Source organism: Balaenoptera musculus, chromosome 17, assembly GCF_009873245.2.
Source record: "Balaenoptera musculus isolate JJ_BM4_2016_0621 chromosome 17, mBalMus1.pri.v3, whole genome shotgun sequence".
In the NCBI taxonomy this organism is placed as follows: Eukaryota; Metazoa; Chordata; class Mammalia; order Artiodactyla; family Balaenopteridae; genus Balaenoptera; species Balaenoptera musculus.
In genome coordinates this window covers 49497816-49518982 of record NC_045801.1, presented here as the reverse complement: position 1 = coordinate 49518982, position 21167 = coordinate 49497816, and the positions used below count along the sequence as shown (strand labels likewise).

At 32.4% G+C, this 21167-nt stretch overlaps 1 protein-coding gene across 1 annotated transcript in view; it reads right to left on the bottom strand.

Annotated features, from left to right (window-relative positions):
- The window catches only part of MMP16 (matrix metallopeptidase 16), a 334023-nt gene that overhangs the window by 137690 nt on the left and 175166 nt on the right, over positions 1–21167 (bottom strand). The window contains exon 4 of the mRNA XM_036829818.1: positions 12680–12984. Coding sequence (XP_036685713.1) covers positions 12680–12984 — 305 coding nt within the window. The remainder of the gene's footprint in view (positions 1–12679; positions 12985–21167) is intronic.

The following is a 21167-nucleotide window of genomic DNA, read 5'->3' as shown; positions in this document are numbered from 1 at the left end:
TTGCTTTAAGTGTAATATTTGGTTCTTTGAAATTTTTGCTGTTTCTTTTTGTTTGTTTGTTTGCTAGCTTCCATGTGATTTTAATTAATTAATTAATTTATTTATTTTTGCTGTGTTGGGTCTTCGTTTCTGTGTGAGGGCTTTCTCTAGTTGTGGCAAGTGGGGGCCACTCTTCATCGCAGTGCGTGGGCCTCTCACTATCGTGGCCTCTCTTGCCGCGGGGCACAGGCTCCAGACGTGCAGGCGCAGTAGCTGTGGCTCACGGGCCCAGCCGCTCCGCAGAATGTGGGATCTTCCCAGACCAGGGCTCGAACCCGTGTCCCCTGCATTGGCAGGCAGATTCTCAACCACTGCGCCACCAGGGAAGCCCCTCTTGTTTCTTAAGGTAAAATTGTATTGCTATAAACTTCCCTCTAGAACTGCTTTTGCTGTGTCCCATAGGTTTTGGGTCATCGTGTTTTCATTGTCATTTGTTTCTAGGTATTTTTTGACTTCTTCTTTGATTTCTTCAGTGATCTCTTGGTTATTAAGTATTGTATTGTTTAGCTTCCATGTGTTTGTATATTTTACAGTTTTTTTCTTGTAATTGATACTTAGTCTTATAGCACTGTGGTTGGAAAAGATACTTGATACAATTTCAGTTTTCTTCAGTTTACCAAGGCTTGATTCATGACCCAAGATATGATCTGTCCTGGGGAATGTGCCATGAGCACTTGAGAAGAAAGTGTATTCTGTTTTGTTGGATGGAATGTCCTATAAGTATCAATTAAGTCCATCTTGTTTAATATGTCATTTAAAGCTTAGGTATCCTTATTTATTTTCATTTTGGATGATATGTCCATTGGTGAAAGTGGGGTGTTGGAGTCCCTTACTATTATTGTGTTACTGTCAATTTCCCTCTTTATGGCTGTTAGCATTTGCCTTATGTATTGAAGTGCTACTATACTGGTTGCATAAATGCTTTTAATTGTTATATCTTCTTCTTGGATTGACCCCTTGATCATTATGTAGTGTCCTTCTTTGTCTCTTGTAAGAGTCTTTATTTTAAAGTCTATTTTGTCTGATATGAGAATTGCCACTCCAGTTCTCTTTTCATTTCCACTTGCATGGGATATCTTTTTCCATCCCCTCACTTTCAATCTGTATGTGTCCCTAGGTCTGGAGTGGGTCTCTTGTAGACACCATATATATGGGTTTTGTTTTTGTATCCATTCAGCCAGTCTATGTCTTTTGGTTGGAGCATTTAACCCATTTATATTTAAGGTAATTATCAGTATGTATGTTCCTATTATCATTTTCTTGTTTTGTTTTTGTTATTGTAAGTCTTTTCCTTTTCTTGTGTTTCCTGCCTAGAGAAGTTCCTTTAGCATTTGTTGTAAAGCTGGTTTGGTGGTGATGAATTCTCTTAACTTTTGCTTGTCTTTAAAGTTTTAATTTCTCCTTCGAATCTGAATGAAATCCTTGCTGAGTAGAATAATCTTGGTTGTAGGTTTTTCCTTTCATCACTTTAAATATGTCCTGCCACTCCCTTCTTGTTTGCAGAGTTTCTACTGAAAGATCAGCTGTTAGTTAACCTTATGTGGATTCCCTTGTATGTTATTTGTTGCTTTCCTTTGTTGTTTTTAATATTTTTTCTTTGTTTTTAATTTTTGATAGTTTGATTAATGTGTCTCAGCATGTTTCTCCTTGGATTTATCCTGTATGGGGCTCTCTGCATTTCCTGGACTTGACTGACTATTTCTTTTCCCATGTTAGGGAAGTTTTCAACTATAATCTCTTTAAATATTTTCTCAGAGCTTTTCTTTTTGTCTTCTTCTTCTGGGACCCCTATACTTCGAATATTGGTGCATCTAATGTTGTCCCAGAGGTCTCTGAGACTGTCCTCAATTCTTTTCATTCTTTTCTCTTTATTCTGCTCTGCAGTATTTATTTCCACTATATTATCTTCCAGGTCACTTATCTGTTCTTCTGCCTCAGTTATTCTGCTATTGATTCCTTCTAGAGAATTTTTAATTTCATTTATTGTGTTGTTTATCATTGTTTGTTTGCTCTTTAGTTCTTCTAGGTCCTTGTTAAATGTTTCTTTTATTTTCTCCATTCTATATCCAAGATTTTGGGTCATCTTTACTATCATTACTGTGAATTTATTTTTGGGTAGACTGCCTCTTTCCTCTTCATTTGTTTGGTCTGGTGGGTTTTTACCTTGCTCCTTCATCTGCTGCATATTTCTCTGTCTTCTCATTTTGTTTAACTTACTGTGTTGGGGTCTCCTTTTTAACACTGTGTTGGGGTCTCCTTTTTGCAGGTTCGTAGTTCCTGTTTTGGTGTCTATGCATATTTTGGAAGTTATGCGCTGCTTAAAGTTTTTTTTTTTAATTTATATTTATTATTTATTTATTTATTTATTTATTTATTTATTTATTTTTTATTGTTTGTTGTTCACAGTTTATTATTCTTGTTTACCAGAATATAAGATTAATTCCTTAACCTTATTGTTAAACTATATAAGAATCTTAGAGTATTTCAATATTGATCTCTCCTTCCCTGGTTTTCATGTAGTTATTTTTCAGTAAGCTTCTCCTGTCTCTTTTTAGTTGTACAGATTACACATTACTATTATTTCATAAATGAAATATTTATTAATTTCTTTGATCAAAATTATTTATTTTATCTAAGATTGTTATAGGGTTATTTTGTCAAGTGTTAGAAAGTCTTTTAGAGTTGTTAACTGAATTGCCATTTGTCTAATTTTTTATCCTTTTAAATTTTCTATTTCATCTTAACTTCTGAAAGATAGTTTTGTTGGATAATTCTAGACCGATAGTTATTTTTCCTGAGCATTTCAAAAGATTTCATTGTTACTGGAGATCCTTATTGTCTGGGGAATTTCCTGGCTAGTTATAGGTGAAGTGTGCTTTCCATCTGTATGTTTTGAAAATCTTTTCTTTGTCTTTGGTAACTCGCATTTACTCTAAAGTGTGTGTGTTTGTGTGTGTGTGTGTGTGTGTGTGTGAATTTATGATGTTTTGAATAAATTGGGATTTCATCTGTGGATTTACACTTTTATTTCTAGGTAATTATCAATTAGTATACCTTCAGATAGTGCTTCTTTTCTTATCTTTTTTTTTTTTTTTGTAATTCTCTCTTTCTGGGATTCCAGTTGTATTTATATTAGATCTTTTGTTCTATTTTCCTTATCTCTTAATCTTTCTTTCGTATGCTTCATCCTTTTTACTCTCCATACTATGAGTTGTGGATTTATTTAGATCTATCTTATTATTCACTGTCTTCAGCTAATTTTAGTCTGCTGTTTAACCTACCCATTATTATTATATTTTATTCTTACTATTACATTTTTAGGTTTTATTTTTCAGCTCTTCTTCATCTTTTTAAATGATATCTTGTTTCTTGTTCATTTCTGTGATTCCATCTCTCCTTTTTAGAGCTATCACACCCTGAAATTTTATGTATTTTAAATTTATAGTTTCAGTAACTTAAATTCCTGGGGAATAATCTCTTTTTTAAAGCAGACTCTCATTCAATATGCTTGATTTCCTTTTATGTTTAGTAATCTTTACATTTACATTATATCTATCTATGAAAAAAATCTGAGCGCCTAAAGCCAGTATGTTTCTGCTAGAGAGAACATATATTCACTTATACTGGGATCTGAGTGTGTATGTAGTGGTGGGTGATATTATGAAGCTTGGATCACATTGTCTATATCCAAGTGCTTGTATTTTAATACAGAATCTTCAGATTCACTTTGTCCCTGACCTAAACCTTGGTCTCTGCTTTTCACATGTGCAGGTTACTCAAAACTCTAGTTTCAGTTCATTGTTTTCCTGATATTTTGAAGATATTATTTGCTGAATGTGATGCCATCTACTCAGTTAAATGTATGCTTCCTTGATTAGTTATTTAGTAATAAGAAGGATCTTTGAAATATCTACTCCTCCAGAAGCATGTATTTCAAGAGTGTTCTTTTAAAACTACTATTATGATGCTTCTCACAGTCAGTATTTTAGTATTATAAATAATTGTATTATGTCTCTATCCTAGATTGTAAAAAATCTTCTTTTAAAATGGTATGGATTATTAATATTTTTATTGGGATCTTATGTAATGCTTAGTCTTTCCCTTGGGTTCCTACTATACGAAGTAGAGGTTTCTACCATATTACTAATATCCTAATGATCAATGAAATATTTGTTGAAGGGAGAGTGTATGAAAATACAGTAATATTAGTAGACCTCTATGCTAATGTTATATTTTATATAAATGCTGAATATTTACTCCACAATTTCCTTCTACCTTTATATTATTACCAAATCACAAGAAAGTATCACCCAGAACACATATGATTTCTAAAATAAAGATCATTTATATAGAAATATTTTAAAACCACAGATGAAGTTTAATATTAAAAAGAGCAAGGAAGCTTTAGAATATAGAAGAATATTATGTGTAATTTTTTCCATCATTTTTAGCAATTAGCATAGCAAAGGTTAAAAAACACACAAAATGATTAACCTTGTATTTTGGCCTCTGAGGAGAACCTGTATTTCTTTTTTCTGCCTTTTGGTTAATGGGATCTTGTTTTTACTTGTAGGATGTATTTATTTATGGATCTGATTTGGTAATTTTGCAATGAATGCAATGACTCCTTTTGAATTGCATACTACTGTCATACTTTAAAAGACTTTTCTAATATGCATTTGCTTACTTATTTTGCTTTAATTTTTTACTCTTCCTTCTTTTGGAAGAATCTTACTTCTTACACTGGAGCTATCTATAGGTATTCTAATATCTATCCTTGAATTTCACATCATTTTATCTTATTACGTTTTCCTGAAAATGCTTACCAAGATTTTCTTCCACATGACAGATTCAGTTTTTAAAGCAATAATAGGTTTTATTTTCCTGTTCCATAGAGAGACTTTATGGGTATTTTGAGTTGTTTCTAATATTGACTTTCTGGTTCACTAGATAAAATATTTTCAGCAATCAGCTTTTCTCCTGAGTCTTCCAGTAGTTTTTTCAGTATCCTTTTAGTGGTATAATTTTTTGTTACTAACTAGGTAAACTTAAGCAAGTTACCAAACTTTCTGTGCCTCTATTTCCTTGCAAAGTGGAAATAATTACACTATCTTCCTTATAAATTTGTTGTGAGGAGTAAATGAGTTAAATAGATAAGCTGAATTTTAAATAATTTCAATTAAATTTGGCTTCTATTAGTATTTATTTTTCACTGTTTTCTTCTTTACGCAACTTTGAATGAGACTGACAATAACCAGCAGAGAGAGTTTTTAAATTATTTCTTGATTTCCCTACCTTTCTTCATATTGGCCAAATAACCATTTCAGTTGAAACCTGGAGAAAGGCTGATATTCTATAGTTTTAGGTCAATTTCCATTGTTCAGGGCAAATGCATTTAGCATAGCCTTGCCTAACAGAGATAGAACCTTCCCCTCTTGGTCTCTTGTAGACCAACTCTTTTGTTCTCTGATGCATCCAGTCAATGGCAAAGTATAATTTCCACTGTTAATTGCAACATGGGCGATTTCTGCTACTGCTTTGCTACCTAATCAACAGACGGTGGAGGAGGTAAGTCGTGGCAATATTTGATTAAAAACGAAGAAGTGAGTTATAAATTAAATGTGAGAACAATTAGTTGATAGTTTTGTTGTGTTTAAAATATAAGGAAATTACTAAAATGGTAGAATGCCAGGTTTTGTAATGGTATGGTTGTAACACTGCAAAAAACAATTGCACAAAACTAAGGTAGAAATTCATTAATGGTCTTGATAATTTAGTCAATAAAAAAACTATCAAATTATTAACTCCAATCAACTGCATTTTTTTCAAAAACTTAAGGACATTATTTTTCTATATTAATAAACTAACTAATGGTTAAATTTGAAAATTGCACTTCATTGTGCTTGGTTTTCTACCTAGATTTAAGGATAGATACTCTATAAGAAGATGGATTAGAAAGATAATTCCTACACATACTATATAAGGAGAGGAATGACAGAAGGTAAATAATGATCAATAGGTTAAAATCTGCATTAAGGCAAATTATGGTTAAGCAGCTTACCCACAGATGTAGAGTAGTATATCTAATATCAATCTAGCCTTGTTTTTACCTCACAACTTATTGGTGTGGCAGACACTGACTAGTTGCTCATCAAACCTGGTCATATATCTGGAGAAAACCATAATTCAAAAAGATACATACATCCCAACATTCATTTAGGCACTATTTACAATAGCCAGGTCATGGAAGCAACCTAAATGTCCATCAACAGATGAATGGATAAAGAAGATGTGGTACATATATACAATGGAATATTACTCAGCCATAAAAAAGAACAAAATTGTGTCATGTGCAGAGACGTGGATGGACCTAGAGACTGTCATACAGAGTGAAGTCAGAAAGAGAAAAATAAATATCGTATATTAACATATATTTGTAGAATCTAGAAAAATAGTATAGGTGAACTTATTTGCAAAGCAGAAATACAAACATAGACATAGAGAACAAATGTATGCATACCAAGGGGGAAGAGGGGGTGGGATGAACTGGGAGATTGGGATTGACATATATACACTACTATGTATAAAACAGATGACTAATGAGAACCTACTGTATAGCACAGGGAACTCTACTCGGTGCTCTGTGGTGACCTAAAAGGGAAGAAAATCCAAAAAAGAGGGAATATATATATATATATACATATATATATATATATATATATATATATATATATATATGGCTGATTCACTTTGCTGTACAGCAGAAACTAACGCAACAGTGTAAAGCAACTAAACGCCAATAAAATTAAATAAATAAATAAACTTTTAAAAGATATGGTACATATATACAATGGAATATTAGCCAAAAAAAAAAAAAAAAAGAACGAAATAATGCCATTTGCAGCAACATGGATGGACCTAGAGATTGTCATACTGAATGAAGTAAGTCAGACAAAGACAAATATCATATGATATCGCTTATATGTGGAATCTAAAAAAAGGGTACAAATGAACTTATCTATGAAACAAATAGAGTTACAGATGTAGAAAACAAACTTATGGTCACCAGGGGGTAAGTGGGGGGAGGGATAAATTGGGAGATTGGGACTGACGTATGCACACTACTATATATAAAATAGATAACTAATAAGGACTTACAGTATAGAACAGGGAACTCTACTTAATACTCTGTAATAGCCTATATGGGAAAAGAATCTAAAAAAGAGTGAATATATGTATACGTTTAACTGATTCAGTTTGTTGCACACCTGAAACTAACACAACATTATAAATCAACTATACTGCAATAAAAAAAAAAAAAGCCTTCTCTAGCTTTCTTTATGATTAGATGTGGCCATATGATTGAATTCTAGTTAGTGGAACTTGGGGAGGAATAATATTTACTGCTTGCAGGTCTGGCACATAAGCAAATGAGCAAAACTACCTTGGTTCGCTCAGCTGCTGTCTGGATGTTTATGCCTGAGGAAACTCTGAAAATCATGTCTTGATTATGGCTGAGCCTCCATTTTTCTGGGTCTCTGGCTGAGTGAGTGGACAGTCCCTCTGCCCCACCACATGAGCAAGAAATAAAATTCTATTGTGTTAAGCCATTGAAATGTCTGGCTCTGTTTCTGCTCTATGTTACATGTATTTTAATGTTCATGATCCATCTATATACTTTAATAAAACTGATATAATGAAATAATATTTTGAGTGTGATGACATCAATTCATCTGCTATTCTCTAATTGGACACAAAGATCTAAAAATAAATAACCAAGTAGAGACTGCATAGTAATCATATGAAACAACATAATTGAGAGTTTTTGAAAAAGTAAAGACTATCAAATTTTAGGTCACCAGCCTAGTGAAATGAAATAAACTCAGTGAAATGAAGTTTATTCCAGGAAGGAAGGAAGGAAGGTTTTTAAAAACAAACAAAAAACCTCTATCATAGTTTTCAAATCCAAATTACTTTAGAAAGTTTTGGTAAAGCATCATAAGGTAATAACTGTGTGGCAGACAGCTAATATTTTTACAATGTAAAATCTCAATAAATACTCTGGTTTTAAGGATGGGTTAAAGTCCTTGACTGTCCAGTCATATCAAGTTCTTCCCGTATTTTCAAAAAGTGCAAGACAGATTGATACAGACAATATTCCCACAGACTGCAGCACTTCTAGGACTCTTGGTAATATCTGTTTGGCAACTAACCCTTCCTGTTCTCAAAGATCAAAGTCCAAAACGTGCAGGCATCTGAAAAATATTATATAGCAGATCCAGCTGCAAAATGAGCATAAAAATTGGGGAGGTGACAGACAGCTTGCTAAGGCCTAGGTTTGCCTCTTGGTAAACTTGTATTTGCACACCAATGACAAAATCTCTCTTACAGAAAGTTAACTCTCCCTGGTTTGCATAAATCATGTCCATTGACTCAAGCATTATATCATGAAGATATTTAATTTAAACTTGGTCTATTCAAAGAATTTGTGGGCTTGGATGTAGAATTTGACCGTTTCACATTTAATGATTATATTAGTTAGTATTCTCCAGAGAAATACAATCAGTAGGATATATATGGCTATATTAGAGTAGATTTATTATAGGAATTGGCTCATGAGGTTATGGAGGCTAAGAAGTCCCGCTATCTGCTGTCAGTAAATTGAAGAACCAGGAAACCTGATGGTTTATTCAGTTTGAGTCCAAAGGCCCAAGAACCAGGAGTTCTGAAGTACAAAGTCAGGGAAAGATGCAGGTGTCATATCAAGAAGGGAGACAGAATTCACCCTTTCTCTTTTGTTCTATACTGGCCCTCAATGAATTGGATCATGCCTGCCCACATGGGTGAAGGAAGATCTACTTTACTCAGTCTACCAAATCAAATGCTAATCTCTCCCAGAAACACCCCACAGGCAAATCCAGAAATAATATTTTACCAGCAATCTGGGCATCCCTTAGACCAATCAACTTGACACATAAAATTAACTATCATAATGATGCGATAGATTTAAGGATTTTGATGTCTCATCATCATCGCTCTCTCCTTAGTTTTTGGATAGACTGCCACAACAGCTCTGAGCACCCCATGATCACCTTCTGACTTTAGGCAGTGACCTTTACAACAACAAACAGAGGCAAGGCAATGCATTCTTTTTGTTAATAGAATAGTTAATAGAACTACATAGTAAAATAGGATATGCATCTGGATATTTCTCTTGTCATAGTTTTATATATTATTTTAATAGATAACTTTTTGCTTGGCAATTATCAATTTGGAATCCTCTGACTGTGGCAGATTACTTGTCTAATTAGAAAGAATCTTTGTGGTAAGTTTGTGTTTACATTGACATTACCATTTAAACTTTATACAGTAGCCAAGGAAACAATATGATAATCATGCTCAAAATGAAGCTTAACATTTTGCTAGATTTAAATTTTCTAACACACATTCGGGCAATGTATACTTTTCAAAAACCATATCACAGTAACATTTTCTGTTTAGAATTACTATGCAGATGTTTTGCTTATCCACTCCTTAAAGGAAAAAAAAAAAAACATCTTGGAGCAAAAATGGCATTTTATTTACTAAGGGTGTGTGTGTGTGTGTGTGTGTGTGTGTGTGTGTGTGGTGTACTTATTTATTTTAATGTAAGTATTGTGTAATCTTCTTAATGAGCATTAGCTTAAGCTTTCAAAAGGTATCATGACTATAAGCAAATTGATAGGAAAGTGGATAACAATGAATTAAGGATTACTGGCAGACTAAGACACTGTTTTATCTCTTTTGAGGTAGACAGAATTCAAATTGCCTTCATTAGGTGAGCAATATGATGTGGAAAATGAGCTGGGTACTTATCAAGAGGCTCTGTCATTTGCATTTTTGCTAAACTTTCAAGCTTCTCTGTTTTCTAGATGCTTAAGAGTTCTGAGTAGGACAGAAAGAAAAATTTTCAGGGAAGTAAGCCAAGGGGCATTGGAGGACTAGATTAAAGAAACAAAAAGGTTTATCAGTGAAGATGTCAGAATTGTGCCTGTATATTTGTGATACAAAAATACAGTCTTACAGAAAGGATCTAGGATGTACAAATGCATTAATTCTCCACACATTCAGCAGTACCACAACAAAGCTAGAGGTTTTTCCTTTGATAAACGATCAGTACTTCATATGACATTACCATAGCTGCCCTGTTGCTAGTTAAAAGTCTGAATTTCAATTAAGCAATAAATCTTTATGGTATTACATCTTGAACAGTTAACTTTTCCTTTAATCTTCTACAATTCTGAACACTTTTATTTTGCAGAATCATTTTCTTTAAGCTCATTCAAAAGGAAAAATATTCTTATTGGACCAGTAAAGAAATATTTTCATCCAAATGAAACACTAAATGTTAAATAATTTTTGTTTAGGTTTTTAATAAATGCATATGTAAAAAAATTATTATACTTCTACAGTATAAGTTAAAAGGCAATCAAATGTATTAATACATAATCTGAGTTAAAAGTCCATCGACTTGATTGTATACATTTAGCTCCTATGTCCCATTTCTGAATTCTTTCCCACATATATATTCCTTGAAAGACTTCTTAAATCACAAAAAACAAATAAACATTAATAGTACCTATAATACTCAAATCAGTGGAAAAATTCTCATTTCCTATGTCACTTCAAATGTCCCTATAGATATTTTTAAAACTTATTTTTAAAAAGTATTGGTTAATGCCTAAAAAAGTACAGCTAATAGAGGATACATTTAAAGGATTTGTGCAGCTTTCTTGACCATTTTAATATTTTAAGAGAAAATATAGGCCATTTAATAGGCACCATCTCCTTCATATAGAATTTTAAAACAATTTTAAATTTATGAGGCCACAAAGCCAAATTAACACAACTTCAAAGCTACAAATTTAAAGTATCTTCAACAATTAGACCCATTATTGGAATAAAATACAATTTTCTCTGTTCAGAAGTTTAGAAGAAAATCTTTCCCTTGGAAGCAAATGCAGTTATGCCTATGTCAGCAAAATTCTACCATTATAAGTGCTACTTTTCTCAATTAGTTAAAATGCAAATATTTTTCCATTATTTAAAACAATTTTAACAATTGACTTGAAGAAGTCTGAAATACTTCATTTGAATTCCTGTGTGATATTGATAAAAATAAACACATTTAATTTTAAATTAATTATGCATCAAACAAGTATGGGCCAACTATCATGTTGCAGATATTTTATTATTAGACACTCAGCTATACAGTAAGTTAAACATGCCTGAATAGAAAGCACTTCTCCTTACAAGGTCCCCAGCCCTGCAATACAAGGTAAAGAATGAAATCAAGTACACAGTATGTTAGAAGGTTCTCGAGCTACTGAACATTTAGCCAAGAATGTACGTCTGTTTGACTCCAAAGTATCTGGCTTTCATTCCACTATAGTGAATCCTCCCAACATAGTTGCCATTAGTCTCCAAACCAGTTCTTAAAAATGAAATCATAATTTTATATTATAGCAAATACACCTATTAATAACAATACAAAAGATCAATTTGGTCAATACTAGATATTTTATTTCCTTTTGGAAAACATGAACAGTTATTTATTATATTTTCTTTCTTTGAAAATTAATGTTATTTCAAGTTTAACTCAACTAATTCATTCTATCCATAATGTGTTTGAACCCTACATGCTCTAAAAATGCAAGACTATTACACTAATCCAGCTAACTAAACCTTCTAAGGAACTAACAAAGCTTAATTTGACAGCTGGGCTTAACTCATCAAGGAGGAATTAAGAGTTTTACTAGCTGATTAGTTGTCATTAAACAATGCACACTTGCATTTTCAACATTCTACTGGGGTGAAAAAGTAAAATATTTAAGTATTGATTACAAGAATTATGGGAGATGGCGACTTAAGTATCTTATAACTCTAGAATCCTATAATTCTGTGAATATTTTTTAAACACAAAATTGTTCCCTAGGAAGAAACACATGCTTCTTATATCAAGCAATGATACTTTTAGCTGTTGAGTTTTTAATTTTTACATTATTTTTGCATATCAGAATAACTATAAGGATTAGAAAACTGATAGATATGTTGGAATAGATTTGCAAGAATCTGGTTTCTATAAAGATATCATACAAGAATGTCAGATTAGGAGACCAAGGAAATGATGAGACAAAAGAGAAGGAGAAAAGTTTTACAGATTAGAAGGGTTATAATGGAAAAAAATAAACAGAAAAGATATGGTAGAAGCTATACCACCAATGTCAATCAGGGTTAAGTTTCAAGTGGAAACACTGGAATTAAGTGTAAAAAAATAGCACAATTTACTTAATGCATGTCCCATGACTTGAATACTCTAGAAACTTTTAAATGACTCTTTATAGAAAACAAAATTCACTTTAAAGCATTTATAGAATACACTGTAAAGTTCTAATCTTTAATCAAAAGCCACATGAAAAACTATTATTGTCTAATGACTTGTACAAATTCTTGTTCTAAAATGTTATAAAAAGCCTCATGTATTTTTCGGTACTTTTAAAAACAAATTATTTGTTTAGTTTAAGTTTATAAATTAGTAAATCACTTGGGCATCCAAAAATAAAAATAGAAGTATTTACAATGAAAAAAACTATGCACTTACCATCATGATTAGGATTTCCTAGTGTCCATGGCTCATCTGAGTCAAAATGAGTATCTCCCCCAATTCCTGGTCCAGGGAAATAGGCATGTGCCAAAAACCCTCCCTCTCCATCAAAGGGAGAACTGTCTCCATGAAAGCCAGATGCAAAAATGATGGTTATATCCACATCACGTTTGCCATTTTCTAATTCACTGTAGGGAACTTCTTCAAACGTCAGAGGAGTTACATTCTGCCACACATCAAAGGCACGACGAATAGCTTTACGGGTTTCAGGGTCTCCTACTTTTGGAGTTACGTTCTTTATACTGAAATTTAGAAAAAAGGATAATCAGTATGGCTTTATTATATATAATATGACTTATTATAGATTGATTTATTACATATTTTCCTCTATTCAGTTGAGTAAAAAATTAGAAAAAAGCCTCATATTAAGTAGGGAAGAAATTAATTCCTTCTCTCTCTATAGCTAGATTTCCCTGTGCTGGGTCATTTAACTCTCAGCAATATAGTACTCATCTACCAAGGCTATAAATGAGAAGATCTCTGCAGAATGGTTAACACTGGGGTAATTAGATCAATCAGTCACTTTGTCTCCTGAACAACAATAGAAAGGCAGCTTTGCCAAATGATCAAACAGGTGCAGCAGTTTCATGCTGAAATAAAAAATTCAATTTCTGTCTGGTAATAATTACTTTTAGGGGCACAGTATTTTGTGCACACATGCTACTTTCAAACAATGTCTTTATGCTCTTATCCATGAACCACAAGTCAGTGGACACAAAGTTATTTCTCAGTTTTTAAAGAAAAGGTCATTTAATTACAGTTCCTGATATTCGATTGCTTTCTTATATACTTATTATTTCTAGTCAAAATAAAACAATGAGGGTGAATAGCTTTTTAATACAAATATTTAACAGTTATATGAATTTAAAGAAGTAACTTGGACATTATTAGCTTATTCGTCTTGAGGTTAATAACAAATGGAAAAAGATATAAGTATTTTTCTCTAGCACTGATCAGATATTTCTCTTTTATCACTTATTTTTCTATTTTTTTTTAAATAGAACATAAATGAAACAAATTTATGTATATGTAAGTATTTTATATTGTGGTAGTATAAGTTCATACCATCTTTGTGAAAAGTAATGAGTAAATTTCACAGGAGTTATAACTAAGTTTCAGACCACTTCAACCAATAATCTTACACCCGTGAATCCATGAATTTCACTAAGGGACTGTCTTAATGCATAGGAGGGTATAATATTCAGGTGAATATTATTATTTTATTATTGTAATGCATTTTTATTATTGCAGTGCAATAATGAAAGAGAATTGGAGGCTAGATGATATACAAATCATGGTGTCTCTATTGCATGCCATAATATACACAGGATTTGAAATTTGAAAGAGCAAAATTTGATTTTGCTATTTTAAAGCTATTTAGCTGTATGTAAAAATATTTAAGATATAATTTCTGGTGGAAAAATAATATGCAGATTATATTTTTCACACAATTGTAACTATGTCAGGATAATTACAAACATTAGGCAGGAATCATACTGACATAATAATAATGGAATTAATTACTATGAGCCAGGCAAGCATTTCACAATATCTTATATACTCCCTGAGTAACCCAGTGAGATGGACATGTATACCTATCCTACAAAGCAAGAAGTTGAGATTTAGAGGAATTTAAAGAAAATTTAGAAGGGCAGAGCTAGTTTTTCATCCCAAACATTCTCACTCAAGAATCAGTTATATTAAATTCTAAGCTAGGCCACACATCTAAAACAAGGTTTTCACTATTTTCTAATACATATCACAGACCAGACTTATAATGACTATTTGATGATAAATATCATTTATTATACATAAAGAAAATAATGAAGTGAACCAAGTGAAATGGAGTTGGGGCAGGGAGTGTTCCAGGAAGAAGAAATGGCAAGTGAAAGGCCCTGAGGTGAAGACATGCTCGGCAAGTTCAAAGAATGGCAAGGTGGCTGGTATAGTTTGAGCAGAGACAGAGGGCAAGTGCCAAGATATGAGGTCAGAAAGGCAACAGAGAATCATACAAGATAGGGGATTGTTAACCACTGTAAGGAGTTTGGCTTTTGCTCCAATTGAGAGGAAAAAACTGGAGTGTCATGAGCAGAAAAGTGACATTTGACTTATGCTTTAAAGAAATGATTGAGCTTTATGTGGAAAATATATTGAAGTGGAGCAGGAGTTGGAGTAGGGATACCCACTGGGAACTCTTGCAAATTTTCAGGTGAGAAATGATACTGCTTTGGGCCAGGGGAGTACCAGTGGAGATATTGAGAAATAGTTGGATTTTGGATATATTTTAAAGGTACACCTGCCAAGATGTACTGATGGTTGGACACGAGCTCTGAGGGAAAAGGAAGTGTCAAGGAAGACACCATTATTATTATTATTTTTTACCTGAGCCAAAGGATGGATAGAGTAAAAGAATTCATGCCTGCTCAGGGAGAAAGTTATGAAATCTCTTGTTGTTTTAGTGTTTAGTTTGTTTGTTTTAAATTTGTATCCCATTTAGTGTGATGCTTTAAACTATCTTTTGAAAAAGAGTAAACTATATTGGGGCATCAACAACTTTGTTTAGCTTGTTAGTCTCTAAATTACTGGTTTTGTTTTCTTTTGTAAAAAAAAATTTACTGGGCTTCCCTGGTGGCGCAGTGGTTGGGAGTCTGCCTGCCGGTGCAGGGGACGCGGGTTCGGGCCCTGGTCTGGGAGGATCCCACATGCCGCGGAGCAACTGGGCCCGTGAGCCACAACTACTGAGCCTGTGCGTCTGGAGCCTGTGCTCCCCAAAAAGAGAGGCCGTGATAGTGAGAGGCCCGTGCACCGCGATGAAGAGTGGCCCCCACTTGCCGCAACTGGAGAAAGCCCTCGCACAGAAACGAAGATCCAACACAGCCATAAATAAGTAAACAAAATTAAAAAAAAAAATTTACTTTATTGAAGTATAGTGATTTACAATTTTGTGTTAGTTTCTGGTGTACAGCAAGGCAATTCAGTTATATATATATATATATAATAGTCTGTGTTTGTTAATCCCAAACTCCCAATCCATCCCTCCTCCACTCCCGCTTCCCCTTGGCAACCATAGGTCTGTTTGCCAAGGAATTATTTTTTTTTTTTATTTTTTTCATATGTATTTTTATTTTTTAATTTATTTTTATTGCAGTATAGTTGATTTACAATGTTGTGCTAGTTTCAGGTGTACAGCAACGTGAATCAGTTATACATATACATATATCCACTCTTTTTTAAGATTCTTTTCTCACATAGGCCATTACAGACTGTTCAGTAGAGTTCCCTGTGCTATACAGTAGGTTCTTATAAGTTATCTATTTTATATACAGTAGTGTGTATATGTTAATCCCGATCTCCCAGTTTATCCCTCCCCCCACTTATACTCTGGTAACCATAAGTTTGTTTTCTACATCTGCGACTCTACTTCTGTTTTGTAAATAAGTTCATTTGTACCCTTTTTTTTAGATTTCACATATAAGCAATATCATATATTTGTCTTTCTATGTCTGACTTACTTCACTTAGTATGACAATCTCTAGGTCCATCCATGCTGTTGTAAATGGCATTATTTCATTCTTTTTTAAGGCTGAGTAATAATCCATTGTATCTATATGTACTACATATTCTTTATCCATTCCTCTGTTGATAGACATTTAGGTTGTTTCCATGTCCTGGCTATTGTAAATAGTGCTGCAAAGAACACTGGGTTGCATGTAACTTTTCAAATTATGTTTTTTCTGCAAATATGCCTAGGAGTGGGATTGCTGGATGATATGGTAGCTCTATTTTTAGTTTTTTAAGGAACTTCCATACTGTTCTCCATAGTGGCTGTACCGATTTACATTTCCACCAACAGTGTTAAGAGGGTTCCCTTTTCTCCAGCATTTATTGTTTGTAGATTTTTTGATGATGGCCAGTCTGACTGGTGTGAGGTGATGGCTCATTGTCTTTTTGATTTGCATTTCTCTAATAATTAGTGATGCTGAGCATCTTTTCATGTGCTTTTTAGCCATCTATATGCCTTCTTTGGCAAAATGTCTATTTAGATCTTCCACCCATTTTTTGATTGGGTTGTTTGTTTTTTTGATATTGAGCTGCATGAGCTGTTTGTATATTTTGGAGATTAATCCCTTGTCAGTTGCTTCATTTGCAAATATTTTCAGGGTTGTCTTTTTGCTTTGTTTATGCTTTCCTTTTCTATATTACCTATTTGATGACCGATGAGGCATGCAGATTAATGTTGTAACTTTGAATTTTGTCTGAATTAATTTTCCTTGTAGTCTTTTATTTTCTTTCCACCTTATTGGATTGCAGAAGCCCATCATTAGTGGGCAAGTATTTTTATGACACAGTCTTTGAAAGAATGTACTACATAATAGGTACTGCTCTAGGTGCTAGACATAAAACTGTAAATAAGACTCTGATCTTGTAGAACTTATATATTTTAGTGGTAAAAGATAAACAATAAAAAATACAATTATAGATGGTTATAAATGAGGGGTGAGGAGGTGAGATAAGTAGATGATAAATGGGATTTCAATGACAAAAGGAGCCACACATGCCTAGCACTGAGTTTCCAGCCAGAAGGAATAGTGAGCAGCGCAAACAAACTTGGCCAGTTCAGAGAATGGGACTGTTCAGTGAACTGGTGCAAAATGAATGCTCAGAACAGTGGTATGAGATGAAAGAGAATTGGCAGGGAGTGGGTTATGTTCTGTGAAAGGAAACCACTGGAGAGTTTTAAGCAGAGAAGTATCCTGGTATTTTTCCAGTTTACAAAGATCACTGCTTCTAATAAAAAATGACTAGGGGGACAAGATTGGAACCAATAAAACATTTTGGAAGTTTGAGCAAGAGAAATTAGAGAAATGTACTAGAGTGTCTGTCATGGAGATATGAATAATTAGACAAATTCAGTATACGTTCTGAGGATATTGTTAATAGGAATTAGTGTTGGGTTCAATGTGTAATGGAGAAATCATTTTATATTCAAATAAAGGGTAACCTTAGAGCAAAGGAAAATGAAATCATGTTAGTATGATATGTATATAAGTACACAGTGGGTCTGAGAAAAATGAAGTAATATAATATAATAAAGAATAATAAATGTGGAGTACCATTTTGACTTGAAAACACATCACTGTGTTTTTCAAGCTATGTACTGATGAATTTCCAAAATGTGCTTAACTACAATATTTGTGATGTCATTAATAAATACAAGACGCAAGTATATTTTCAAATTACAATTTTCTCCCGATATATGCACAGGAGTGGGATTGCTGGATCATACGGTAGTTTTATATTTAGTTTTTTTAGGAACCTCCATACTGTTCTCCATAATGGTTGTACCAATTTACATTCCCACTTACATGCACTCCAGTGTTCATTGCAGAACTATTTACAATAGCTAAGACATGGAAGCTACCTAAATGTCCATTGACAGAAGAATTGATAAAGAAGATGTGGTACATGTATACAATGGACTATTACTCAGCCATAAAAAAGAATGAAATAATGTCATTTGCAGCAACATGGATGGACCTGGAGATTATTATACTAAGTGAAGTGAGTAAGAGAAAGACAAATATATGTGGAGTATAATAAAAAATAATACAAATAAACTTATTTACAGAATAGAAACAGATTCAGAGACCTCAAAATCAAACCTGTGGTTACCAGAGGTGGGGGAAGTGATAGATTGGGAGACTGGCTCTGTCATATACACACTGATATGTATAAAATACATAACTAATAGGGACCTACTGTATAGCACAGGGAACTCTACTCAGTATTCTGTGGTGACCTATGTGGGAAAATAATCTGAAAAAGAACAGATATACATATATATATATATACATGGCTGATTCACATTGTTGTACACCTGAAACTAACACAACATTGTAAATGAACTATACTCCCATAAAAATTTAAAAAAAATACAAGACACATTAGTGTACTTCAGAGTTAGAGCTGGAATTCTGAATTAGGTACACACAAAAACCAACTTAGAAATTTTATGCCATTGAGAGATGTTTTGTATTTACTAATAACCGAAATAATAAAGAGCACAGAGACATCATATGATATTAAGAGTAAACACTGTTATTCTTAATATTCTAATATGTAATACATAAAATTGTTAATATATACTTGCAAAATAAAGACAATACTATAAAATAAATAAAATGAAGGTTATATTTGAAAAACAAACTAATTTAATTTTAAAGTGCTTTTACTTTGTCTTTTTTTGTGGAAATAGAGTGGTTATAGTGAACATATTTTCCATTTTAATAAGACAATTTTTTTCATTTTTTGAATTCTCTTTTGGGTTTTTTCATTATGCGATTTCACTGATTCTTTTAAACCTTCAGTTTGGTAAATTTTGTAACATTTACCTAAAAAAATAATAAATATTATCTTTAACAGTCATGTCTTATACAACCTTACATAACAAAATTGATGAAGTGGGAAATTCAAGATATCATTGTTCATCAGAATAATTGGTACTGAAGGCAAAGTATGTTAATTTATTTTTAAGGTTACTGCGTAAGGTCAGGATTCTCTAGGTTTAATTTCATTGAATCACTACCAATTCATTTAATAAAAATTTTATGTACTAATAATGGAGTATTTCCCTTTCAAGTTTTTAATAGAGTGATAACTGTTTTCCAAAATTAGAGTATTAATTTATCTCTAACATGAAAGTAAGAAAAAAACTAAATGTTTTGATGTTTGGTATTACATATTCAAAGTTAAAAGAAGCTTGAACTCTGCTTTACAATTCTCAATAGCAACACATAAATTTCTCCATGATAAGTGAGATATTAAGTTTACTTCACTATTTCTATGGTAATTTTAAAATGTGTGAGAATTTGACATTTAGAGAAACAGTAAATCTGGGGAGAAAGAGGCTTATTAACAAAACTCTATCAAAATATGTATGTGTTTTCTTTACTCATGGAACTGTAGGAATTATTTTGCTTCATTAGTTCTGTAAAATAAATTAATATGAAATGTAAAATTATCAAATATTTGTTCATTTGAATAGAAGTTATGGGAAATGTGTAACAAGGACATTGCCAAAGGTTTCATCATTTTCAAATCAAGTAAACTCTATTTAGGTATTCAGGAGACACTACATATTACCCAATGCCTAAAATTACTATGTAAAGTCAGAATTCTCTAGTTTCAATATCATTGGATGCATACAAATTTCTTCAATAAAAATTCTACATACTAATAATGACTCTTTCCCCCTAAAATTTTGATACAGTGATAAATCTTTTTCAAATTTTGAGTACTGTTTTATCGCTAATGTTCAAAATAAGAAAAAATAAAACTGAATACTTCGGTATTTAGTTAAGATACAGAAGTTATATGATATACTTATGTCAAGATATTTTGGTATGACCAGGGTTAAATACCATTTACTCAATTCAATAAACAAAAATAGTTGTTCAGAAAAGCATACTAACATTTTATTAAAAATGATTAGCAACTAAATGGAATTTATCATCACTAGAAAGGTAGACAATTGCTAAGAATATAAAAGAGTAAAAATAATAAACTACATATTTACATTATTGGCAGATCCTTATTCAGAATGTATTAAAATGTCCTATCAGAGGAGAACTAAATAGACTAACTTACTTTTACCCATATTATGTTTGTATAGTTGATGTGACTTCACTTTTTTTTTAAAATACAAGAAATCATCAGAGTGGAGATTGACTATGGAGTCCCTCTAGGAAAGCTAACATTAAATATTTGACTATTTCCAAAGATGCTAGCTTTCCAGGTAGAGCAGACCTAGGTACATATTACTTTGGGTCTTATTCAAATAGTTTCTGTTTCTAAGCTTGCTGTGTATCCTCTGGATACACAAGTTTGTCAATAGGATAATCAAGTTCAGTGAGCTCATTGGGTTTAGAGAGAATGGTGAGAAATGTTTCTGGGGAGGAACTTCTTATTCTTTAGCAATTTCTAGCTTTCTTTTCTCTGTATATATTGTTAAAGTAAAATAATAACTTCTAGGGTTGTATCCTTAGTAGTCACAGAAGCATGGATTTAAAATCAAGGTTAGCTAAAGGAAGAATTTACTAGGAAAGTCAATACTAATTAATTTAATATAATATAACATAATACTATCAGATCCACTAATATATTAATAATACTCATTAATATAATTTTTTAAATAGATGCATCTTGCAGTTGATTAACTATCCCATTGGTCATTTATTATATAAATTATTATTTTGGAGTTTATATTTTATAGAGAAAAGGAACTTAGGCTAAATCTACTTTATATAATATTCAGTAAACCTGAGAAATAAATATCTACTTGATAAAAAATGATGTTACTCATTAAGATCCTATTATTATTTTGAATAAAGTTTAACCAAAGCCTACTAAAAATTCATTAATTTAT